The sequence below is a fragment of the Gobio gobio genome (assembly GCF_949357685.1).
Source record: "Gobio gobio genome assembly, chromosome: 24".
In the NCBI taxonomy this organism is placed as follows: Eukaryota; Metazoa; Chordata; class Actinopteri; order Cypriniformes; family Gobionidae; genus Gobio; species Gobio gobio.
The window spans coordinates 17,190,307-17,209,351 of NC_137120.1; the positions used below are offsets into that span (position 1 = coordinate 17,190,307).

The following is a 19,045-nucleotide window of genomic DNA, read 5'->3' on the forward strand; positions in this document are numbered from 1 at the left end:
TCCGTTGGGTCATGGCTTGCTTCAGCAGGGTCGTGGCTTGTTTCCATTGTGATGTGCCGATTTCGCCGTGTTGTGGCTCGTGACCATTGTGTTTAAATGTAATGTTGTTGTGGCGATTCCGTAGTGTTGTGACGATTTTGTCGCGCTGTGGCCAAATTTTGTTTCATTGTGGTGCGTAGGGCTGTAATCTCCCAGTCGATTAGTCGATTATTGGTCGATACGTTCTGGCTCGACCAAAATTTTGATTGGTCGATTTTTTTCAGCGTTCATTTCATTAGTTTTTGCCGCGTTCATTTCATCAGTTTTGCTGCGCCGCGTTCATTTAATCAGGTGGAAAGCACTAATTGCTAATGGGGGTGTTTTCAGAGCAGCCCTGTTTCACAGGTATCAGTCTGCCTTCAGAACACCCCCATTGTTTCCACTTCTTTTGGATTGGCCCAACCAACTGACGAAGAGAAGTCTCTCGCCGGTCCTTTGTTTTTCATTCCCGCTGGCTCAAACGCACACCCATAGCGGTAAACTTGAGGAACGCCCATCAACATACACATGAGGGGAAGCGTCACAACACCACGCTTCAGTCGTGCCGCAAAAGTGGATCTGTACTGTCCGTTTTGCCGCGTTCATTTAATCAGTTTTGCCGCGCCGCGTTCATTTCAACAGGTGGAAAGCACTAATTGCTAATGGGGGTGTTTTCAGAGCAGCCCTGTTTCACAGGTAACCGTCTGCCTTCAGAACACCCCCATTGTTTTCACTTTTGGATTAGCCCAACCCACTGGAGAAGAGAGACAGATTGAAGAAGGCTAGTTTTCTGTAACTTATATTATTTATTTAATTGTGAGAGCGTTTTTTCTGCTCTTGATCTGGCTTGTTTAATAAATATTCATTTTTTATTAAAGTGGACGTGCCTTTTGTGTTTAAGAGTAAAAGCTTTAAGTTAATAGTCTATTCGTGTCTCAGCCGCGAAGCTGAGCTCAGCTGAGCTCCTAACGTTCGAGCTGCACAGAGCGGCTGAAATTATACTGTCTGTCAGTTATTATAATACATATGACAAAAACAATTGTCTAAATTATGTTGCATATTCCTCAAAAGTTCTTGTGATGATATCTAGTTGACAATAGTACTATATTTTGGGAAGTCATGGGCTATGATATTGCGCAGGTGCACTTGATGCGACGCTGTCAGAGCCACAGACTCGTGTGTCAGACTCATTTCAGTGCAAAATAATCAGCTCAAAAACTATTTAATATACTGCAAATAGCCTACTAGTTTTTTATGTTTATTTATAATTAATTTATGCAGACAACAAGGCTACCAAGTACTGCGCACAGTCCGCAGCTAATTAATTTAACTTTTTTTTTTCTAACGTCATTTTTAGTCGATTTTTAGTCGAAAATTTCAGGACTTCAGTCGACCAAGATTTTCTTTGGTTGATTACAGCCCTAGTGGTGCGTTACCATTGTGTTTCAATTGTCAAATTTGTGGCTTGATTTCGTTGTGTTGTGGCGTGATTTCATCTTGTTGTGGCTTGTTACCATTTTGATTACATTTCGTCATGTTGTGGTGATTGAGTTGTGTTGTGGCTTGTTACCATTGTGTTTAAAATTTCATCAGGTTGTGATTTCGTCGTGTTGTGGCTTGTTTCCGTCGTGGTGTGGCAACATTCCACCGTGTTGTGGCTTGATTTCATCATGTCATGGCTAGTTACCATTGTGTTTAAAGTTCGTTGTTTTGTGGCGATTTCGTCGTGTTGTGGCGATTTCGTCGTGTTGTGGCTTGATTCCGTCGTGTTGTGGCTTGATTTCACCATGTTGTGGCAAGATTTCGTCATGATGTGGCTTGTGACCATTGTGTTTAAATGTAATGTTGTTGTGGCGATTCCGTAGCGTTGTGGCGATTTCGTCGCGTTGTGGCCCAATTTCGTTGCATTGTGGTGCGTTATCATTGTTTCAATTGTCAAATTTGTGACGATTTCGTCGTGTTGTGGCTTGATTTCGTTGTGTTGTGGCATGATTTCATCATGTTGTGGCATGTTACCATTGTGTTTAAATTTCGTTGTTTTGTGGCGCTTTCGTCGTGTTGTGGCGATTTCGTCGTGTTGTGGCTTGATTTCATTATGTTGTGGCTTGATTCCGTCGTGTTGTGGCTTGATTTCATCATGTTGTGGCTTGATTCCGTCGTGTTGTGGCTTGATTTCACCATGTTGTGGCACGATTTCGTCATGTTGTGGCTTGTTACCATTATGTTTAAATTTCGTTGTGTTGTAGCATAATTTCATCATGTTGTGGCACGATTTCGTCATGTTGTGACTTGTTTCCTTCGTGTTGTGGCGCAATTTCATCATGTGGCACAATTTCATCGTGTTGTGGCTTGTTACCATTGTGTTTAAATTCCGTCATGTTGTGGTGATTTTGTTGTGGCCTCATTAAGCTACTTCAACGAAACCGACTGTAAGAGTACAGAGACAGTACCTTGTTACCAGTGCCAGCACAGCAGATGCCCAGAGCCATTGCAGCGCCGCAGCGGACGTGGGGATTGTAGCTCTCAGACAGCAGGGAAACCACACTGGGACATTGTTCTGGAGTCCTGTAGACACAAATATAATAAAAAACACTTGAATGAAAGACCATCAATTTTTCAAACCGGTTTATTTTCTCTGACAGTAATACTTCGGGATCGGGTGCAGGAATGCAAGGCTTTAGTTCTTTGTTCAAAGTTTATGCAAAGGAACTATTAAACTGGTGCACAGGCTGTGTCAAATTGTCGTCCGCTACACAAACGAAGCTAACTCAATAAAACAGTGCAGGGCGGTTATTTCGGTTTCCATTAAATCAAGTATATTTGAAGAATACATGTGTGGTTACAATGAAAAAGACAAAATTGACTTTCCTGTTTTTGTACAAACCTTGGAGCTTCCATTGGTTAAACTACAGTCAAGCTACACTTAGCTATACAACAAGGTAAAAATAACCAATCATGTGATTTTCACAATTCTGCAGTCCGATACAGTCTCATGCTGCATGACAAAAATCACACTATTTGCCTACACATGTCATTTTAGAGAAAATAAATGCCATATTTCCCCCACCCTCCAGTTTTATTTATGTTTTTGTCCTTGAAACATTTCCTGCTTGAGTATGTAAAGCTCCTGTTTAAGTCTTCACTGATGGTATATAGCCTGAAGCCCTAAATGTCAATTTCGGAATAAAATAATCAAATAATAGCTTCTTTTTCCTCATTAAATCCTCAGAGACTCCATTATGACAACACTCACATAACAAAGTCAGTGAAAGAGGAAACTTGTATTAAAGACAATTAGCTGTGCTCATTTACACAAACTATTTTAATTTACAAAAAAACAAATACAATTATAATTTAAGCAATCATCTTAGGGGGGCACCGATAGAAATTCTTTGTGCCAATAACTGAATTGCCAATATTATAAATGTATACTGCTATATACTTGAATGGCCAATATTATAAATGTATACTGCTATATACTTGTATAACTTGAGTGAAATCAAGCATCATAAAACAGCACAAATGAAAGAGGAGTAGCTTTATTTTCTATCATCTTGGCTGACACTAGTATGCTAACAGATATATTATGCAATATTGGGTTAGTTTAAGGTATATTGACAATTAAAGGTCAGTTAAGTTAAGAAAAATCTCATCTGTAATCAATCTGCAAAACCCTTTCCGTGGGAAGCTAATCCACAGTTAAAGACTTGCATATGAATGTCAACTAGCAATAAAAAAGGATTTGGCTTAATCTTTCATCAGGCTGGAATTAACGTGTTGTGCTAGATATCAAGGGTTCTGCCAAACTTGGCAGGCTGGGAAATACAGTTTCAATGTTGATGAAGTTGGGAACCTTCTGTACAAATACAAATCTTAGCCATGGTCTTATGCCTATTCACGAACATTTAGTTCATCTAATCCTGACTAGTCATTTGGGCTTGGAAGCTTCAGTCTCAGATTCAGACGGAAGCTTTATTTGTTTACAAAAGGTTTTCGCTCAGAGATCTAGATTTGCCTTCAATATGTTGTGGTATTTATTAATAACCACTTGCCAATTCGATTTTTTTTTTAAAGTGGCACCATCAAGTGGGTTTGAAGAGGAATCGGCATCAAGAGGAAAAGAAGCTCAAATGTGCATGTGACGTGCGAGAGCCAATGAGGTCTGTTTAAGCACATCACATGCATGTTTAAACTTCTGTGTTCCGCATATTTGTCGCGCATGTTTGTAACAAATCACTCAAAAAAGTCAAAGTTGCGTCTCACTTCAGACTTGACTGACAGACTGGCATTCTGACACCACGAACTTCATGCTTTCTAACTTTAAATCCACTTTTTGCTGCAATTACTCTGCTTAAATTAATATCAGTAGTCCCGTAACTTTATTAGTTAGGCTAGTAGTTTTTGCTGTGGCATTAAAGCAGTGTTGGGTGTAAGAAATTAAATGACTCTACTTTTTCAAGAGAAAAGTCATTAAATTAAAGTAAGGGATAATTTTCTGTAATTTAATCAGTTACTTCGGATGTAATTGCATTTAATACTTTATAGAATATAGAACTATTATATATAAAACAATAGTGGATTTAACATTAAAATTTTACCTGTAATGTTAAAATTTATGTTTTAAATGTTTATATATAATGTATTATACAGAGTACCAGTCAAAAGTTTGGAAACATTATTTTTAATGTTTTTGAAAAGTCTCTTCTACTCATCAACCCTGCATTTATTTGATCAAAAATACAGAAAACAATATTGTGAAATATTAGAATTCAAAATTATGGTTTTCGATTTTAATATACTTTAAAAAATAATTTATTTGTGTGATCAAAGCTAGATTTCCAGCATTACTCCAGTCTTCAAAGTCGCATGATCCTTCAGATATAATTTTAATATGATGATTTATAATCAATTTTGGAAACGGTTTGCTGTTTGATATTTTTGTTTAGCCTGTGATACTATTTTCAAGATTCTTTGATGAATAAAAGTTAAAAATAACAGCATTTATTTAAAATAGTAAAGATTTATATTGTTAGAAAAGATTCCTATCACTTTTTATCTATTTAACACATCCCTGCTGAATCAAAGTATTAAATTAATTATTTAAAAGTATCAAAAAAGAAAAACATGACTGAACCCAAACTTGTGTTTTGTATACTTTGTATCTTGTTACAAAAGATTTCTATTTTAAATAAATGCTGTTTATTTTTTTAAGTTTAATTCAAAGAATCCTGAAAAAAGTATCACAGATTATGAAAAAAAATATTAAGCAGCAACCTGTTCCAACATTGATAATAAATCATCATATTAAAATGATTTCTGAAGGATTATGTGACACTGAAGTCTGGAGTAATGATGCTGAAAACTCACCTTTGATCACAGGAATAAATTACACTTTAAAACTATATTAAAACATTATTTTACATTGTAATAATATTTTACAATATTACATCTGCATTTGTGATCAAATAAATGCAGGCTTGATGAGCATAACATCAAAAACATTAAAAATTGACTGGTACTGTATATATAAAATTCCTTCATAAAGAACTGCTTTGTCTTACTTGGCAAACACAATCAGCCTTAACAGACTATTAAATCTTCAGCTAAAAGCTCCCTCCTCAATTTGTTTTGTCTGATTTAAGTTTTTTCTTGTTAACTTTTATAAACAAAAGCCAAAGCATGACACACTCCAGAAGTCGGAGGCGTACATGGTTCAAGAGTTTCTCTTTGCCAGACGTGATCCAACGCACCAGCAAAATGAACAAACAAAAGGGAGTTCCGCTGAAAAAAATAAAGTAGTTCTTGACTAGTTTATCATCAAAGCATAAAATTCAGGTTTTATGAGCTGTTATTCTTTTGCCTTTAAACAAGCAATTAAAGACATTTTTTGCATTAACTTTACACACACACACAAAATACAAAGATCTTAACTTTTTGATCTAATGGCTTAAACCATTCAGATGTCTTCAAAAATCAATTTTGAGCATCAATGCGGATGCATGAATTTCAAAAGAAATATATTGTTTTTGAAGTGGGCAAAATGGAGCTGAAAATGAACACAAAGCAGCCAACAAGTGTTAATGCACACATACAAAGTAATGGCAACATATGTTTTCCCATTAACTCAAAAGTAATTAACCAATTTCAGCTTAATTTTTTTATTACACAAGTTTAACTCCATTTTAAGTCAGTTTAATAAAATATAAAGAGCTGAACAAATTTTGAAAGTCTAAGTTGAAGTAGTTGGAATTTCTCTACCATGCAGAAACTCATTTAATGGTTTAAATAAAAGAATCCCAGGATGCACGTTATTTAAACAGTTTTATGGTCACTACATAATTCTCATACTTACATTTAAGCCATTTTCAAAATGATGACTTTACTTTTAGTCATAAGCAGTAGGTGTGTTTGATTGGTAGTGTGTGCAACATACACACATACTTAGGACGTTTTCTGTTGTTGCTTTCAATAACCAGTTTCAACCTCCAACTTCCTCCAAGGTGAGAAAGGTCATTTAATGCAGAAGTCCTCAATCGCTCTTAAAATACGACAGATCACCCATTGAACCAACTCCTTAGTATTCACAAGGTGTTAAGGACAATCCCGCCCAATATGGACAGAGACCTGAAGAATATTAGCTTGGGCGTTTCAAGGTTCAAGTATGGAGGTCAATACTCAATGGGCTTTAGATTTTTTTTCTTCTAAAAAATGCAACGCAATTTTTGACAAATTATGAAAAGCAAGCAGCTGGGATGTGCAAAACCACTTTTTAAAATGGTCTAGTTGACTACACAGGGATAAAATAATAAGCTAGTCACACTGCGGTATAAGACTATGAATGACAAATATAAATAACAGCTCCGCTGCATTGAAGAAAATGACCCCCCAGGATCACCGGACCCACCCCGGAGTTGACACATTCATCTGTTTCTCCAGGTTTAACTCGTGAGAGAGGGAGAGAGAGAGAGGGAGGGAGAAGCAGAGCAATTCAGTAAACAGAGACACAATGAGAGAGGAAGGGTTAGAGGACGTATGGAAGTTTTAGACCGGGGATCACGATAGGTGATGCGGAGAAGATCTGGGGATTCGTCCAGCTCCTCAAGAACGAGGAAATTCCTCAGCATGAAACCGAAAACCGAGATGATATCTGGATCTTTTCCCACAAAGAATTTGGACAACCTAATGTTTTGTTTGTACTTTTTTTGGGTGTGCATATAAAAAGGCAATAAGTCACAATCTGAGGGACGTTTTGTGCACTTGCTTCACTTGCTTAAAAGATAAATACAACAATGAATAATACGGAATTAAGATAGTGAATAGAGGAAACCCAGTGTTGAGTTCAAGGTAAGTAGCAGAAATCATATTCACAATTTTTCTTCTCCATAATGGGAAAAATGTAATCTATTTAAAAAAGTGTTAAATTTAGAATATAGTTAAGTATTGTAAATGTTTATGGGTGAATTCTGAAAAAAAGTAAATTTCAAACAGTGAATAGAGTTTGAAAGGGAAAATATAAGAGTCTACTTTCACACAACTTCTAAAATCAAATCTAACTTTAAGGTACATGTTCTACAAGTTTATATTTTATTTGTATAACTTAATATATAACAGAAAACAGATTGTAATATACAAGATAAATAACATTACACAACATTTGTTTGTCTGCATTTCATAATACACATTACATAATGTTATGCCAGAAGGAACCATTTCTAAATTATAATGCAATTATGAAACCCTAATTATTCTGAAAACATGAGCATTGTTTATGAAGTCATCTGCCTCGACTGATTGAGCTAGATAGGAAAACAAATGACTCCATATGGTCAACATTCACAGATCATTACTGATAGCTACTTCCTTGCTTAATTACAAACATGGTCTGGAACACGTACTGCTAACCACATGACAAGAATATTGTATTTATTATGTGTCGGTTCGAGACAGATAATGTGTTTTTTTTTTTTACTGTTTAAATGTTTATATTTCCAGGAGTGTAAAAGCACAGAGACCGAACAAAGATGGGCAATACCTCGTCTACCATGTGACTCTGGTTCCATCTGGAGATAATAATTTGGAGGGGAATACTTTGGAAACTTAATAAATTGGATTTTTGCAAGAAAACAGAAGTGCATCAATTGAATTGAACACCACCACCCTCTGATCGGAGGGAGTCTGTGACAATGCTGGACGAGCCCACGGAAAAAACAAAAGCTCAATTTTACGAAGCAGAATGGATAACCAAACAGGGAACGAGGAACCCCTCCGTTGGGCTGCACTGCTCATTCTTCTGGTCATCTTTCCCACCATTGGTGGAAACATCCTGGTCATTCTGGCAGTGTCACTGGAGAGAAAACTCCAGAATGCGACTAACTTCTTCCTGATGTCTCTGGCTGTGGCCGATCTACTGGTGGGATTGCTAGTGATGCCCATTGCTCTAGTGACTGTGCTTTTCCGTAAGTAATCTTAACTTTGATTGTAGAACTTAATGGCAAATTCTTGGCGGTTCCATAAGGGTTGTATGACAGTGCAAGTTCAAACCCAGACTTTTTTTGTATATCCTGCAGTGAAACTAGTTTCTCAGTGTAACACTAAAACCATATTAAACAGAATGATAAAGACCATGTTTCATTTCCTGACAGTCATAAAAACATGTCTCGCAACTTTCAAACTATACAACATCTGCCAAGCTTCTACTACTGTCATTCTTATGCCAGCTTGTCTTTCAGTTCCAATGCCAGAACACTCCAGTCGGTCCATTATTCTTCATTAAATGGATTTGATGACATTTATTACTTCATTTGCCGCACCTGGTCTTCACACATTAAAGCTTAAGGTGAACCAGAACTTTGCTGGCTTGATCGCAATTCGGGATAGTTTGCCCAAAAATTCTTGTCAACAAATCTGAATGACTTGTGTCTATGAGACAAAAGAATTTAACGTTTTTTGTCCATAGAAAGAAAGTCAAAGTGGTCCAAATTTTAGAACGATATACAGTCAAACCAAAATTTATTCAGACACCTTCAAAATTCTCACATCACAGTTTGTTCGCTATAGTTTAGAAAATGGTAATAAAATATGACGGAATCAGAGTTTAACTGTCAGAACAAATTTATCTTGATAATGTAATTTACCTTTGATAGAAAGGGATGTAATGGATTACAATCAACCAATCAGCTGATAAATTTAAGTACACAATTAGATAATACAAATTTAGGTCAACCAATGACCAAGCAATGCTTCATTTTGTTCAGTCTGTGCTGTGAAATTCACATTAGCAATTAAAGAAAAAACACTGAAGCAAAACATGGTCAGGTCAAAGTGTCTGAATAATTTGTCTCCCAAATTGATAACAAATTCCACTGTATGAAGAATTTTTGGGTATAATATGTCAGTATACTTTATTTTGCTATCCTCACTTACATAAATTAACTATAGTGTCCAGCACCCACTTATGGGTGTTTGAATCATATTTGGCTTGACTATAGGTCAAAAAATATGGCAGAAATTTCATTTTTTGCATGAACTATCCCTTTAACTCCAGTCATCTGTCAGTCAAACACTTTGTATGAGAGGTTGGGGAGGAAACAGAACCCAAAACATAAAGATAAAGAGGCTTTCATTTGATGAAACATGTTCCTTTGAGGTTTCAGTAGTTGAGTTAAACCAAAGCTTGAAGACATGACAAAATTGAGGAGTCCCCAAGGACCATAAGGATAGGAAAAGGAGCAATAGGACAATTTCTAAAGGTGTTTCACACAAAGAGAACCATGTGTGAATGCAGAAGTAAAGAAAAAGACCAAGCCAAACAGCTGAAGCTTACCAGAAGTCATGCACACTGACAGGCAATTAAGTTGAATTACCTTAGGGTACAATAATACATTGTGTTTGAGTGCAACAACTTATTGACCAAGACAGCAGAAAAAGACAGCGGTAACTCTAGACGTTAATTCTCAAGATAATAACTTGCGATTAAATGTAATCATACAAATAAAAGTAACCTTTACCAATTGGAGTAACTTAAAGGTTTCAGTCCTGAGGAGATGTGCTCGCTCAAACAGTAAAACCAATGTTCTACCAAAAGGCACCACATTCACATCTGTGGACCAGGTGAAGACAGGAACTGAAGTTAAAGCCATTAAAAAAGCAACGACTGAACACTGTGAAAATCTACACAGCGCTTGATAAAGGGCTAAAAAACAAGAGCCTATCCTTGAGAGCACACCACAAATGTATTCCTTTGAAAAAGAGAGAAATATTTACACGAGGAAGTTGAGACTTGGCAGTGCAAACCTAAAGTGTGGTAGAGCAGAGCGTCTCTTTATTTAGCTTTCAAGAAGAGAGGACACACTTACCTGACAGTCTATATGGGAACTAGGGCCGGACGATGTAGAGAATAATATGTCCAAGTAGATTTTGTAGGGAACATAACATTTTTTGAATATTGTGAATATTGCAATAATTTTATGCATTATTAATTTAAGTTTCCTAAAGACTAGGGCTGCCCCCAACTAAACAGTTTACTAGTTGACTAGTAGTCATTTCACTTAAGCTAATAGTCAACTAAATTGCACTATTATAATATTTCATTCATTACTTAACTGTATACTGTGGTGTGGGTGTAATATATATATATGTAATATATATATATATATATATATATATATATATATATATATATATATATATATATATATATATATATATATATATATATATATATATATATATATTTTATGTAAGGAGTAATTGACGACGGGCCATTCAATTATTAGAATGATAATAGACTCCGCTTCGCGTCGTGACCGCATCACCACCTCGGGTGTGCATTATCATTCTAATAATTGAACGGCCCGAAGTCAATTATTCCGCTTATACTACGGTTACCACACCTCAAGACATCGATCCGATTATATATTTAATGGGATTCGTCCGGTTTTTGTACTTAAATCGCTATTGTGAGTAGGACTATTTCTTCCGCGTCTCATCCAACAGCTCTTTTGCTAGTTCCGAAACGTCATTTTAAAGCTGTTAACGAAGGCTTGAGCCGTTGATAGCATTCTACTGCAGTTATTAATAAAGTTATTAGAAAGAGAATGAGAGCGAGAGAGAGCGAGATAGAGCGAGAGAAAAAGAGCGAGAGAAAAAGAGCGCTTGTGTGAATTAGGCTATCTCTGTGCGTCTCTAAACAGCGCTGTTATTACCTCGCTAGTGAAAAAATGTCACGTGTAGCCTTTAAGTTGCTCCACTATATAGGCTAACTGATCAAATCGTCAGGGCAGCGCTGACACCTTTTTGTGCAAACTGTAGTGCGTGTGCGAGCATGTGTGATTTCAGTAATGAGACAGAAAAGCTTCCCTTTGTTGTTTTTCATCTGGACTGTCTAATACTGCTGCCGCCCAGTTTTTGAACGTGTTATATTCACTGTAAAAATTAAGATTTACTTTAGGAAAATCGTCTGTCATATTGTTGTTTTTTAGTCCTGTAATTTCCGTTATTACAGTTAACTATGCAAAGTGATATGGAACTGTAATGCGGTCAAGAGAGCTGCCTGGAACTACGTTCTCTGTGCATCTCCCAGAAAATAATTGCACACCTCAGAACGTTCATCAGCCAATCAGATTCAAGCATTCAACGGCCCCGTAGTATAAATATATGTAATGTGTAACGTAATATATGTAACATTGCTAGCTTGTTCTGCATTACAGCGCATGCATTTCCACTTATAGACAGAAATAATTTGAGAGTATTTGTGTTTGAATTGGAATTGGTTCATTTAAAAGTAGACATTTTAAGCTTTTTATAGACACAGAATATGCCTGAGAGGCAAGTCTATGCTTGTATGAGTATGTTTCGGTTCATTTTTGTGATTGAGATGTAGAAAGCTCATTGTTTGTTTTCTTTATTTAAAATACATTTATTTAAGTTATTTTCACTGTTGTCAGGAACAAATGCAAGTGATCTCCGCATGAACGTTTGGATACGTGTCAAATAATAGCACACATTTCTCTGTTAACGTTAGAGCGAGCGGCCATGTAAAGAGGCTAAATGTTACGCTACCACTCGCATGTTTCAAATGATAAGCCATATTTGAGGTCAGTGAATGATAGACAAACATTTGGATTTCCTGCCCGACACATGTACCAGCCGTTAACCATCTGTCTGTGACGGACTGCGTGATTTGCCACTTCCTGTGGAGTTTTTTTCTGCAACTAACCGACTGAAATATGGTTGAATAACCCTCTTCTAGTTGACTAATGTTTAGTCGACTATTAGGGGGCAGCCCTGCTAATGATAGTATCAAGATTCGACAAAACTGATTCAATGGTTTGCTAGAGCCATCCCCCAGTTTACAGGAGTTTTTATGTGGTAGTGTTTTACATATTAAAGTGTTTTGGAGCATAGAACTCTGGTAAAATGTTTAATTTATTGTTATTTTAGCACATAATTTAACATGTAATTGTTTTTATTAATGTAGTTATTAGGGTGTTGTCACAATAGCTACATTTTTAATGTTGATTGTCGATAAATGTAGTCATGTATGAAGCATAGCTCAAACAGAAGCCACTATCAAACATTATCATGTCATGAAAATTCACCTTTTTTAAGTACGTAATAGATTGTTTATCACACGATTTTTCGTCCACGAAACTTCATACCACATGGTAGAACTCCTCATTCTAAGCAACTTTGCCTCTAGGACCGCCGCTGTCAATCGAATCGTTCGGAGATTGGAAAAAAATCAACTTGTGCGAAATAGTGCTAGGTTTTTGGCTCATCCATAAACTTTAAAAACCATATATTTCCTATAGTGAAATTTCCTGTATTGGCTGTAAATTGTGTTTTCCATCTATGATCGCGATCGTTACAGGCTTGCCAATTAAAACATAATACCTTTTTACAAATGTGCTTAAAAGGCCTTAAAGTGCTTGAACCCTGATAATTGCTGCTCACAGCTATATTTAGATTTGAATCCTTTGCGCAACAATAGCCATTTGGTTAAAAGAGGTTTATGCCGAAAAATACAGAATAGTAATGCATGTTATACATTTGTTTTCAATTCAGATCCAAAGCAACTGGGAAAACATGCTAGATTCAGAAAGCTGCCCAGCTGGCAATAATGTACCCTCAAAGGAGCTTCTACGAAGGTCTGTTTAATAAAGAGGGGTGATCTAGTCTAATGCCAGTTTTCAACATCTGGTTAAGGGCTATCCAAACCGTGGAGGTCTGCTAATAAACCACAAGTTTGGAGATACACTGTAGTTTAGGTCCATCCAAGCAAAAAAATGTTTGAAAATGTATACCCAAAAGAGCTTTTGCGAAATGCAGCGTTGTTCAACTCATCCAGGTTTATTAGTAGTTTTATAGTTAACTTTAAGAATGTTACTAAATTTAGCAGCTCTTTATCACTTCTTGTCACGAGGGTAATATGGCATGAGTTTATTTAAAGACAAACTGAAAAACTGGCAACATGAAAACAATCGTATTTAAAGGCTTTAGACAATATCATCTGTAAGTGCAATGGGATGAAGATCAACTCAATTATCCACCATTTCATGTCTGTCAGTGAGGAAAATAAACAGCATCACTGAAGAGCTTGATAATAGGCCAAAAGCCCCCGAGAGTTTAATCCCATGAACTGTTTTTTGTTAAACTCAAGCTTGTATCAATTTATTTAATAATGTTAAGATCCACTAAATGCAAGATGAGATGCAAAGGCTGTGATACATTTAAAATAATGCATTTCTAATGTTCATGTCCAAACATTTTAAACAAATGAAAACCAGTCTGTGTCATCCATAAACAACGGTCATCTAAAAGTATTGGCAAAAACATTTTGTATTGTCATAATAACAAAAAAACTATTCAAATGACTAGTAGCACTACATCTGTGATGTAAAATAATCATAATAATATTAGGCTTATTCTGCATGGGTGACTGAAGAGAAAAAAGCAGTCAATACTACTTTTGAAACTTTGAGAGAGCAGGTTAGGGCTGGATGTCTCCAGAAACACAACATAGCTTTTGTCAAGTTATGCATGAAATGGTGTTGAGATGAGAAGTGTTTGTGTTATATAGTCAAGTCAAGTCAACTTTATGTCTATAGCGCTTTTCACAACACGGATTGCTTCAAAGCAGCTTAACAGTGATGATAGGAAATTCTTTTTGTTTTATATGAAAAGCTAAAGTAAGTTTTTTAATTATTAATTTCTGTTGTAAAAACTGATTTCAAAATGTAAAAACACATGTAAAAATATATTGCACAAAATGAAAACAATAATTTAAATATTATTATTATTATTATTATTATTATTATTATAAGTGTGAATCAAAAAAAAAATGCATTAAAAAAGAAAACACGAGTTCATCTCTTAAATGTCTTAGTGTGTGTTTTGGGCATAATTTAGACTTTTTTTCTCTCATAATTAGGACTTTTAAATCATAATTTAGATTTCTAAGTCATCATTTTTAAAGTCCTAATTTCAACTGTTCATCTCACTGATTTAGCATGGCATATTTTTTACTTTTAATCTAATAATGAGGACTTTTAAAATCATATCTTCAACATGTTATCTCTTAATTATGACTATGATAATTGAAATTAACTGATCAGTTATATAGTTGAATATTTAGTGTCCCCAATATAACAAAAGTGCTTTATATTCTCTTCATATTTCAGACTCCAGATGGCCCCTTGCAGACTTCCTGTGCCCTATCTGGCTGTTTCTGGATGTCTTGTTCTCAACTGCATCCATCATGCACCTGTGCGCCATCTCCCTCGACCGCTACATAGCGATCAAGAAACCAATCCAGCACAGCCAGTTCAAGTCCAGAGCTAAAGCGTTGGCTAAAATCGCACTTGTCTGGCTAATCTCTATAGGTATGTCAAAATGCAAGCTGAAAAGACACCGACTTACATATTACATGGAATCCAGATCAGTTTTTTGTTTTACAACATGTATGAATGCATCATTTATGAACAATTACAAATACTTCTTTAAATACCTATTCATATCTACTTTAAAACAAAAGAAAATGTAGGGAATTGCATTAATGCAATTGCCACAACTTTCTCTCAGAAGAAGAGGCGGCTTATGCGGTTTCAAATGGGAACAAGCTCAAATCTAGAGTTTCATTACCTACATTTAATAAAATGTAAAACTATAGCTTTATACAAACTGTGGCGAAACCCAGTCCTTATTCTTCACACGATCAATGATCTCAACACTCGTTGTCTCTGGAAAAATCGCATATGCATAAATTTCCTTTATCGCATGTCACTGGCAGACCAGCAAACTTCCATTTATACAAGCAATATTGGCTTGTGGGGGTGAAATGAAAGTAAACACCTCGAAATTTCTGCTTGTTAACATCAGTACAGACGATTATTTGGATGTGTTGTTTGAACAAGCTCAACGCATGGTTCTGGAATCATGAAGCTGTCTCACCACCATGAAAGGCAGGCCATGTGCTTTGTCACTTCAACACTGACCATGAACAACATCCCTGTGTACTCCTGGGAACAATTTCACAAATCTCACATTTGACAAAGCAGTCTTACTGAGAAAAAACAGGAGCTCATGGTTATGGATACTTCATGTAAAAGTCCAAGATTATTATTATTATTACAAGCTATTATTAGTAATAACTGGCAATTTTATAATTTTTTACACAATATCAAGAGAGGCATCTCATGCTGTTTCTGATTGTACTGCCCTATGAGTTTTGCATTTAAAAGGGGACCTATTATGCCCCTTTTTATGTAAAATAAGTCTCAGGTGTCTCCAGAATGTGCCTAAACGTTCAGCTCAAAATACCACACAGATCATTTATTATACCATGTTGTAAATGCCTATTTTTGAGTGGAAGGAAAAACATGCTGTTTTTGAGCATGTCTCTTTAAATGCAAATGAGCTGCTGATCCGCCCCTGCTTATGATTTATGGGGATTAAAAAAGAGGAGTAGGTGGATTTTTACCATTATAGACCACACTGGCGACACAAATTTATGTTCAAACATGTAAAAGAGAATTTTGCATAATAGGTCCCCTTTAAAAAAGAGGGTTGTTCTGAGACCAGTGTTCTGCTTCATAAGTCACATTAGTTGTTTTTAGAGCACAGTCTATGTGAACATCTCTTAAGAAACTAATCAGATGAACACCACACAAGCTGAACCGTTCAAGGCTTCTGCAAAACCAGTTAATCAACTAGTTGTTCTGGCAAACCAATTAAACTTTTTTTTTAAACAAAAATGTATCTGCCAAAGCACAAAATTATTTGGTGAGAAGGAGCTTACATAGGGAATGATTGACTATGCAATAACCAAGTCCAGGGGTGTCCAATCTTGCTCAACCTTGCCAGTGTTGTAGTCGAGACCAGCTCATTCAGGTCTGAGCCCAGGCCGAAACCAGAGTGGGTTGAATCATGTCATGACAGAGACCAAAAGAGTCGAGTGCAAGTCAAGACAGAGACTTGAAGAGGGTCTGAACATTTCAGACAATGTAAATATGCTTTTCTTGAGCTGAATGAAGTGAATTCAACCTCCTCCAACACACCTGCCTAGAAGTTTCAAGTAATCCCAAAGGCCATGATTAGGTGTTTATTTCAACTGGCTTGATCATTTTAATGTTTTATTTAAACCTATTCTCTCAAATTAACAATTATTCTTTCTTCATCAGGTATTGCAATACCTATTCCAATCAAAGGGCTACAAGTCTTCGATCATCCAAACAACGTCACCTTCAACAGCAACCACACCTGTTTGTTATCACCAGAGGGCTTTGGGGACTTCAAGGTGTATGGGTCTTTGACGGCTTTCTTTATACCCCTTACAATTATGATGATCATCTACTTGCTGACAATCCAAGTACTGCGCAAGAAGGCCGATCTTTTGAGATCGGGAGCTACAAGGCCCACCATTTCCACTGTCTTCCAGCAGGAATTTCCAGCTCTCTCTTCACCTGAGAAAGTGGCCATTGCAAATGGAATAAAAAGGGAGCGAACACAGAACTCAGTGGATGAGTTTCCTCTACGTAGGATGTCCACCATAGGGAGGAGGTCCATGCAGAACTTAACCAATGAACAAAGGGCATCAAAGGTTCTGGGAATTGTATTCATGTTGTTTGTTGTGATGTGGTGTCCTTTCTTCATTACTAACGTGACCTCTGTACTCTGTCAAGGGTGCAACAGTAATCTAGTGGAGCAATTGTTGGATATCTTTCAATGGGTGGGATATGTTTCATCGGGGATCAACCCTCTGGTTTATACGCTGTTCAATAGGACGTTCAGGCAGGCCTTTAGGCGCTACATCACCTGTAACTACAGACCAGTGAGGACTCCAAAACTGCAACGGAGAAGCAGAATTTCTTTTCGTTCATCAGTGACTGAAAACTCAAAACGGTTTATGAAACATGGTATGAAAAACGGCATCAGCCCTGTAAGCTATCAAAGTCCTCTCCGGCGTCGACCCACGCATCTGCAGACCTCTGCAAACATCACGCTAGACGCGTTGCTCCTGCCAGAGAATGAAGACTGCAAACCTGACGAACTCGTAAGCCACGTGTAGTATATCTGACACACTTCAGACAAGACTAGAGACGTGCCATTGTGTTTCAGTGGCATAAAAAAAAAGACAAGTCCTCATGGGAACCAATAAGATATGGTCAAAAAGAAGTTCAACAAGGCCATTTAAAGTTGTCATGGGTTTGTTCTGCATTGCAGCCAATACAATACTCCATCTTAAAGCCTTGGCTTGGGGGATATATTGGCACATAAGATGAATGTTTAAGAACGACAACACAGCTTTTGCGTGTGAAAATAATGGGCAGCTTAATAATTGGTGGTACTGTGAAAATAAACAGTACTTGGGGACAAGAGAGGAACATCCCAAATTTGGTTGACAGGGTCTACAATGTGAAGCCAAAAATAAGACACCTTCTTGAGAAATATAAGCACAAGTAGTTCGTTTAAGTCACACCTCCACTTACCTTCTGTATACAAGGAAAAATAAACGCCTTACCGAATTTTGGCAGGGCTTCTTTATTTCTGTAGACTGTTCTTGAATCAAAAATAAGTGCTTTTGTAAATGTATGAAAGAATTATCTGTAGATACTGACATTTTTCATGATTCTTGGAAGTATTGCCAAATAAACCTTTTCTCCAGACAAATAGCAGACATTATGGTTTCATTGTGAATTATAAAAATAATTTTTCTTGCATACTGAATATGCAAAACTAAGAAAGACAGAGTTGAGCTAATGTAGCAGTCCAGTCATTTACGCCTTCATCACCCGGGTGTTGATAGTGCGTGAGCCAGCCCATTCCTGAACAGCACACATTGCTATTACAAAGATAACGGTGTGTGTTTGTGTGCGTGTGTGCAAATATAGAGTTCTTGAATGGACAAATTCACACAAAAAATATGTCAACATGCCCGTCTTGACGAGTAATCCTAGGACACATTGTAGGATATGTCTTAAGTAAAACGTAAACAGTGGAGAAAGACTTGTGTTCATGTGTAACAGTGTGTACTGAATCCATGCATTATTTCTTAAAGGGAAAGAAGCCTTTTGTTTTGTCTGTGTTTTTAAACAACAAATGACAAAGAAATATCTCACAGATCTTCACGGAATAGATTTTGTAACTTCAATAATGATTAATCTTTATTTAATTTATACAGTGAAGATTATAATATGCAATGTTATTTTATATTTGATTACTTTATTATATTTCTGTACCTAAAAACTACTGTTATACCTGAAAACCAGGTTTGCATCTTTGCTCTATTGTATGCATTTGCGCTGTTGCTTGAGTTCGAACCATACTGAAACAGTGACCCTAAAACTGTGATAAAAACCGAACCTTGAGTTTACCTAATGTTTACCGTTTATAATTGCACACACACACACAAAAAAACATCCATCTATGATGAAAGGGGTAAAAAAGGTGACAAGTTTGCACCCCTGATGATGCCACTAAAAACATTCAACATGTTCCACGGTTATATTCTCATAGTGAGAATATTCTA

At 36.5% G+C, this 19,045-nt stretch overlaps 2 protein-coding genes across 2 annotated transcripts in view; one reads left to right on the plus strand and one right to left on the minus strand.

The window, feature by feature from the left end:
- Positions 1 to 19,045, minus strand: part of psmd1 (proteasome 26S subunit, non-ATPase 1) — a 50,003-nt gene that overhangs the window by 13,259 nt on the left and 17,699 nt on the right. The window contains exon 17 of the mRNA XM_079808321.1: positions 2,469 to 2,583. Within this exon, the coding sequence (XP_079664447.1) occupies positions 2,469 to 2,583 (115 nt within the window). The remainder of the gene's footprint in view (positions 1 to 2,468; positions 2,584 to 19,045) is intronic.
- On the plus strand, positions 6,831 to 18,888 carry htr2b (5-hydroxytryptamine (serotonin) receptor 2B, G protein-coupled). Its single transcript, XM_079808322.1, has 4 exons — positions 6,831 to 7,362; positions 8,011 to 8,474; positions 14,700 to 14,900; positions 16,698 to 18,888. The coding sequence occupies exons 2-4, from the start codon at positions 8,252 to 8,254 to the stop codon at positions 17,582 to 17,584; spliced, it is 1,311 nt and encodes a 436-aa protein (XP_079664448.1). The 5' UTR covers positions 6,831 to 7,362; positions 8,011 to 8,251; the 3' UTR covers positions 17,585 to 18,888.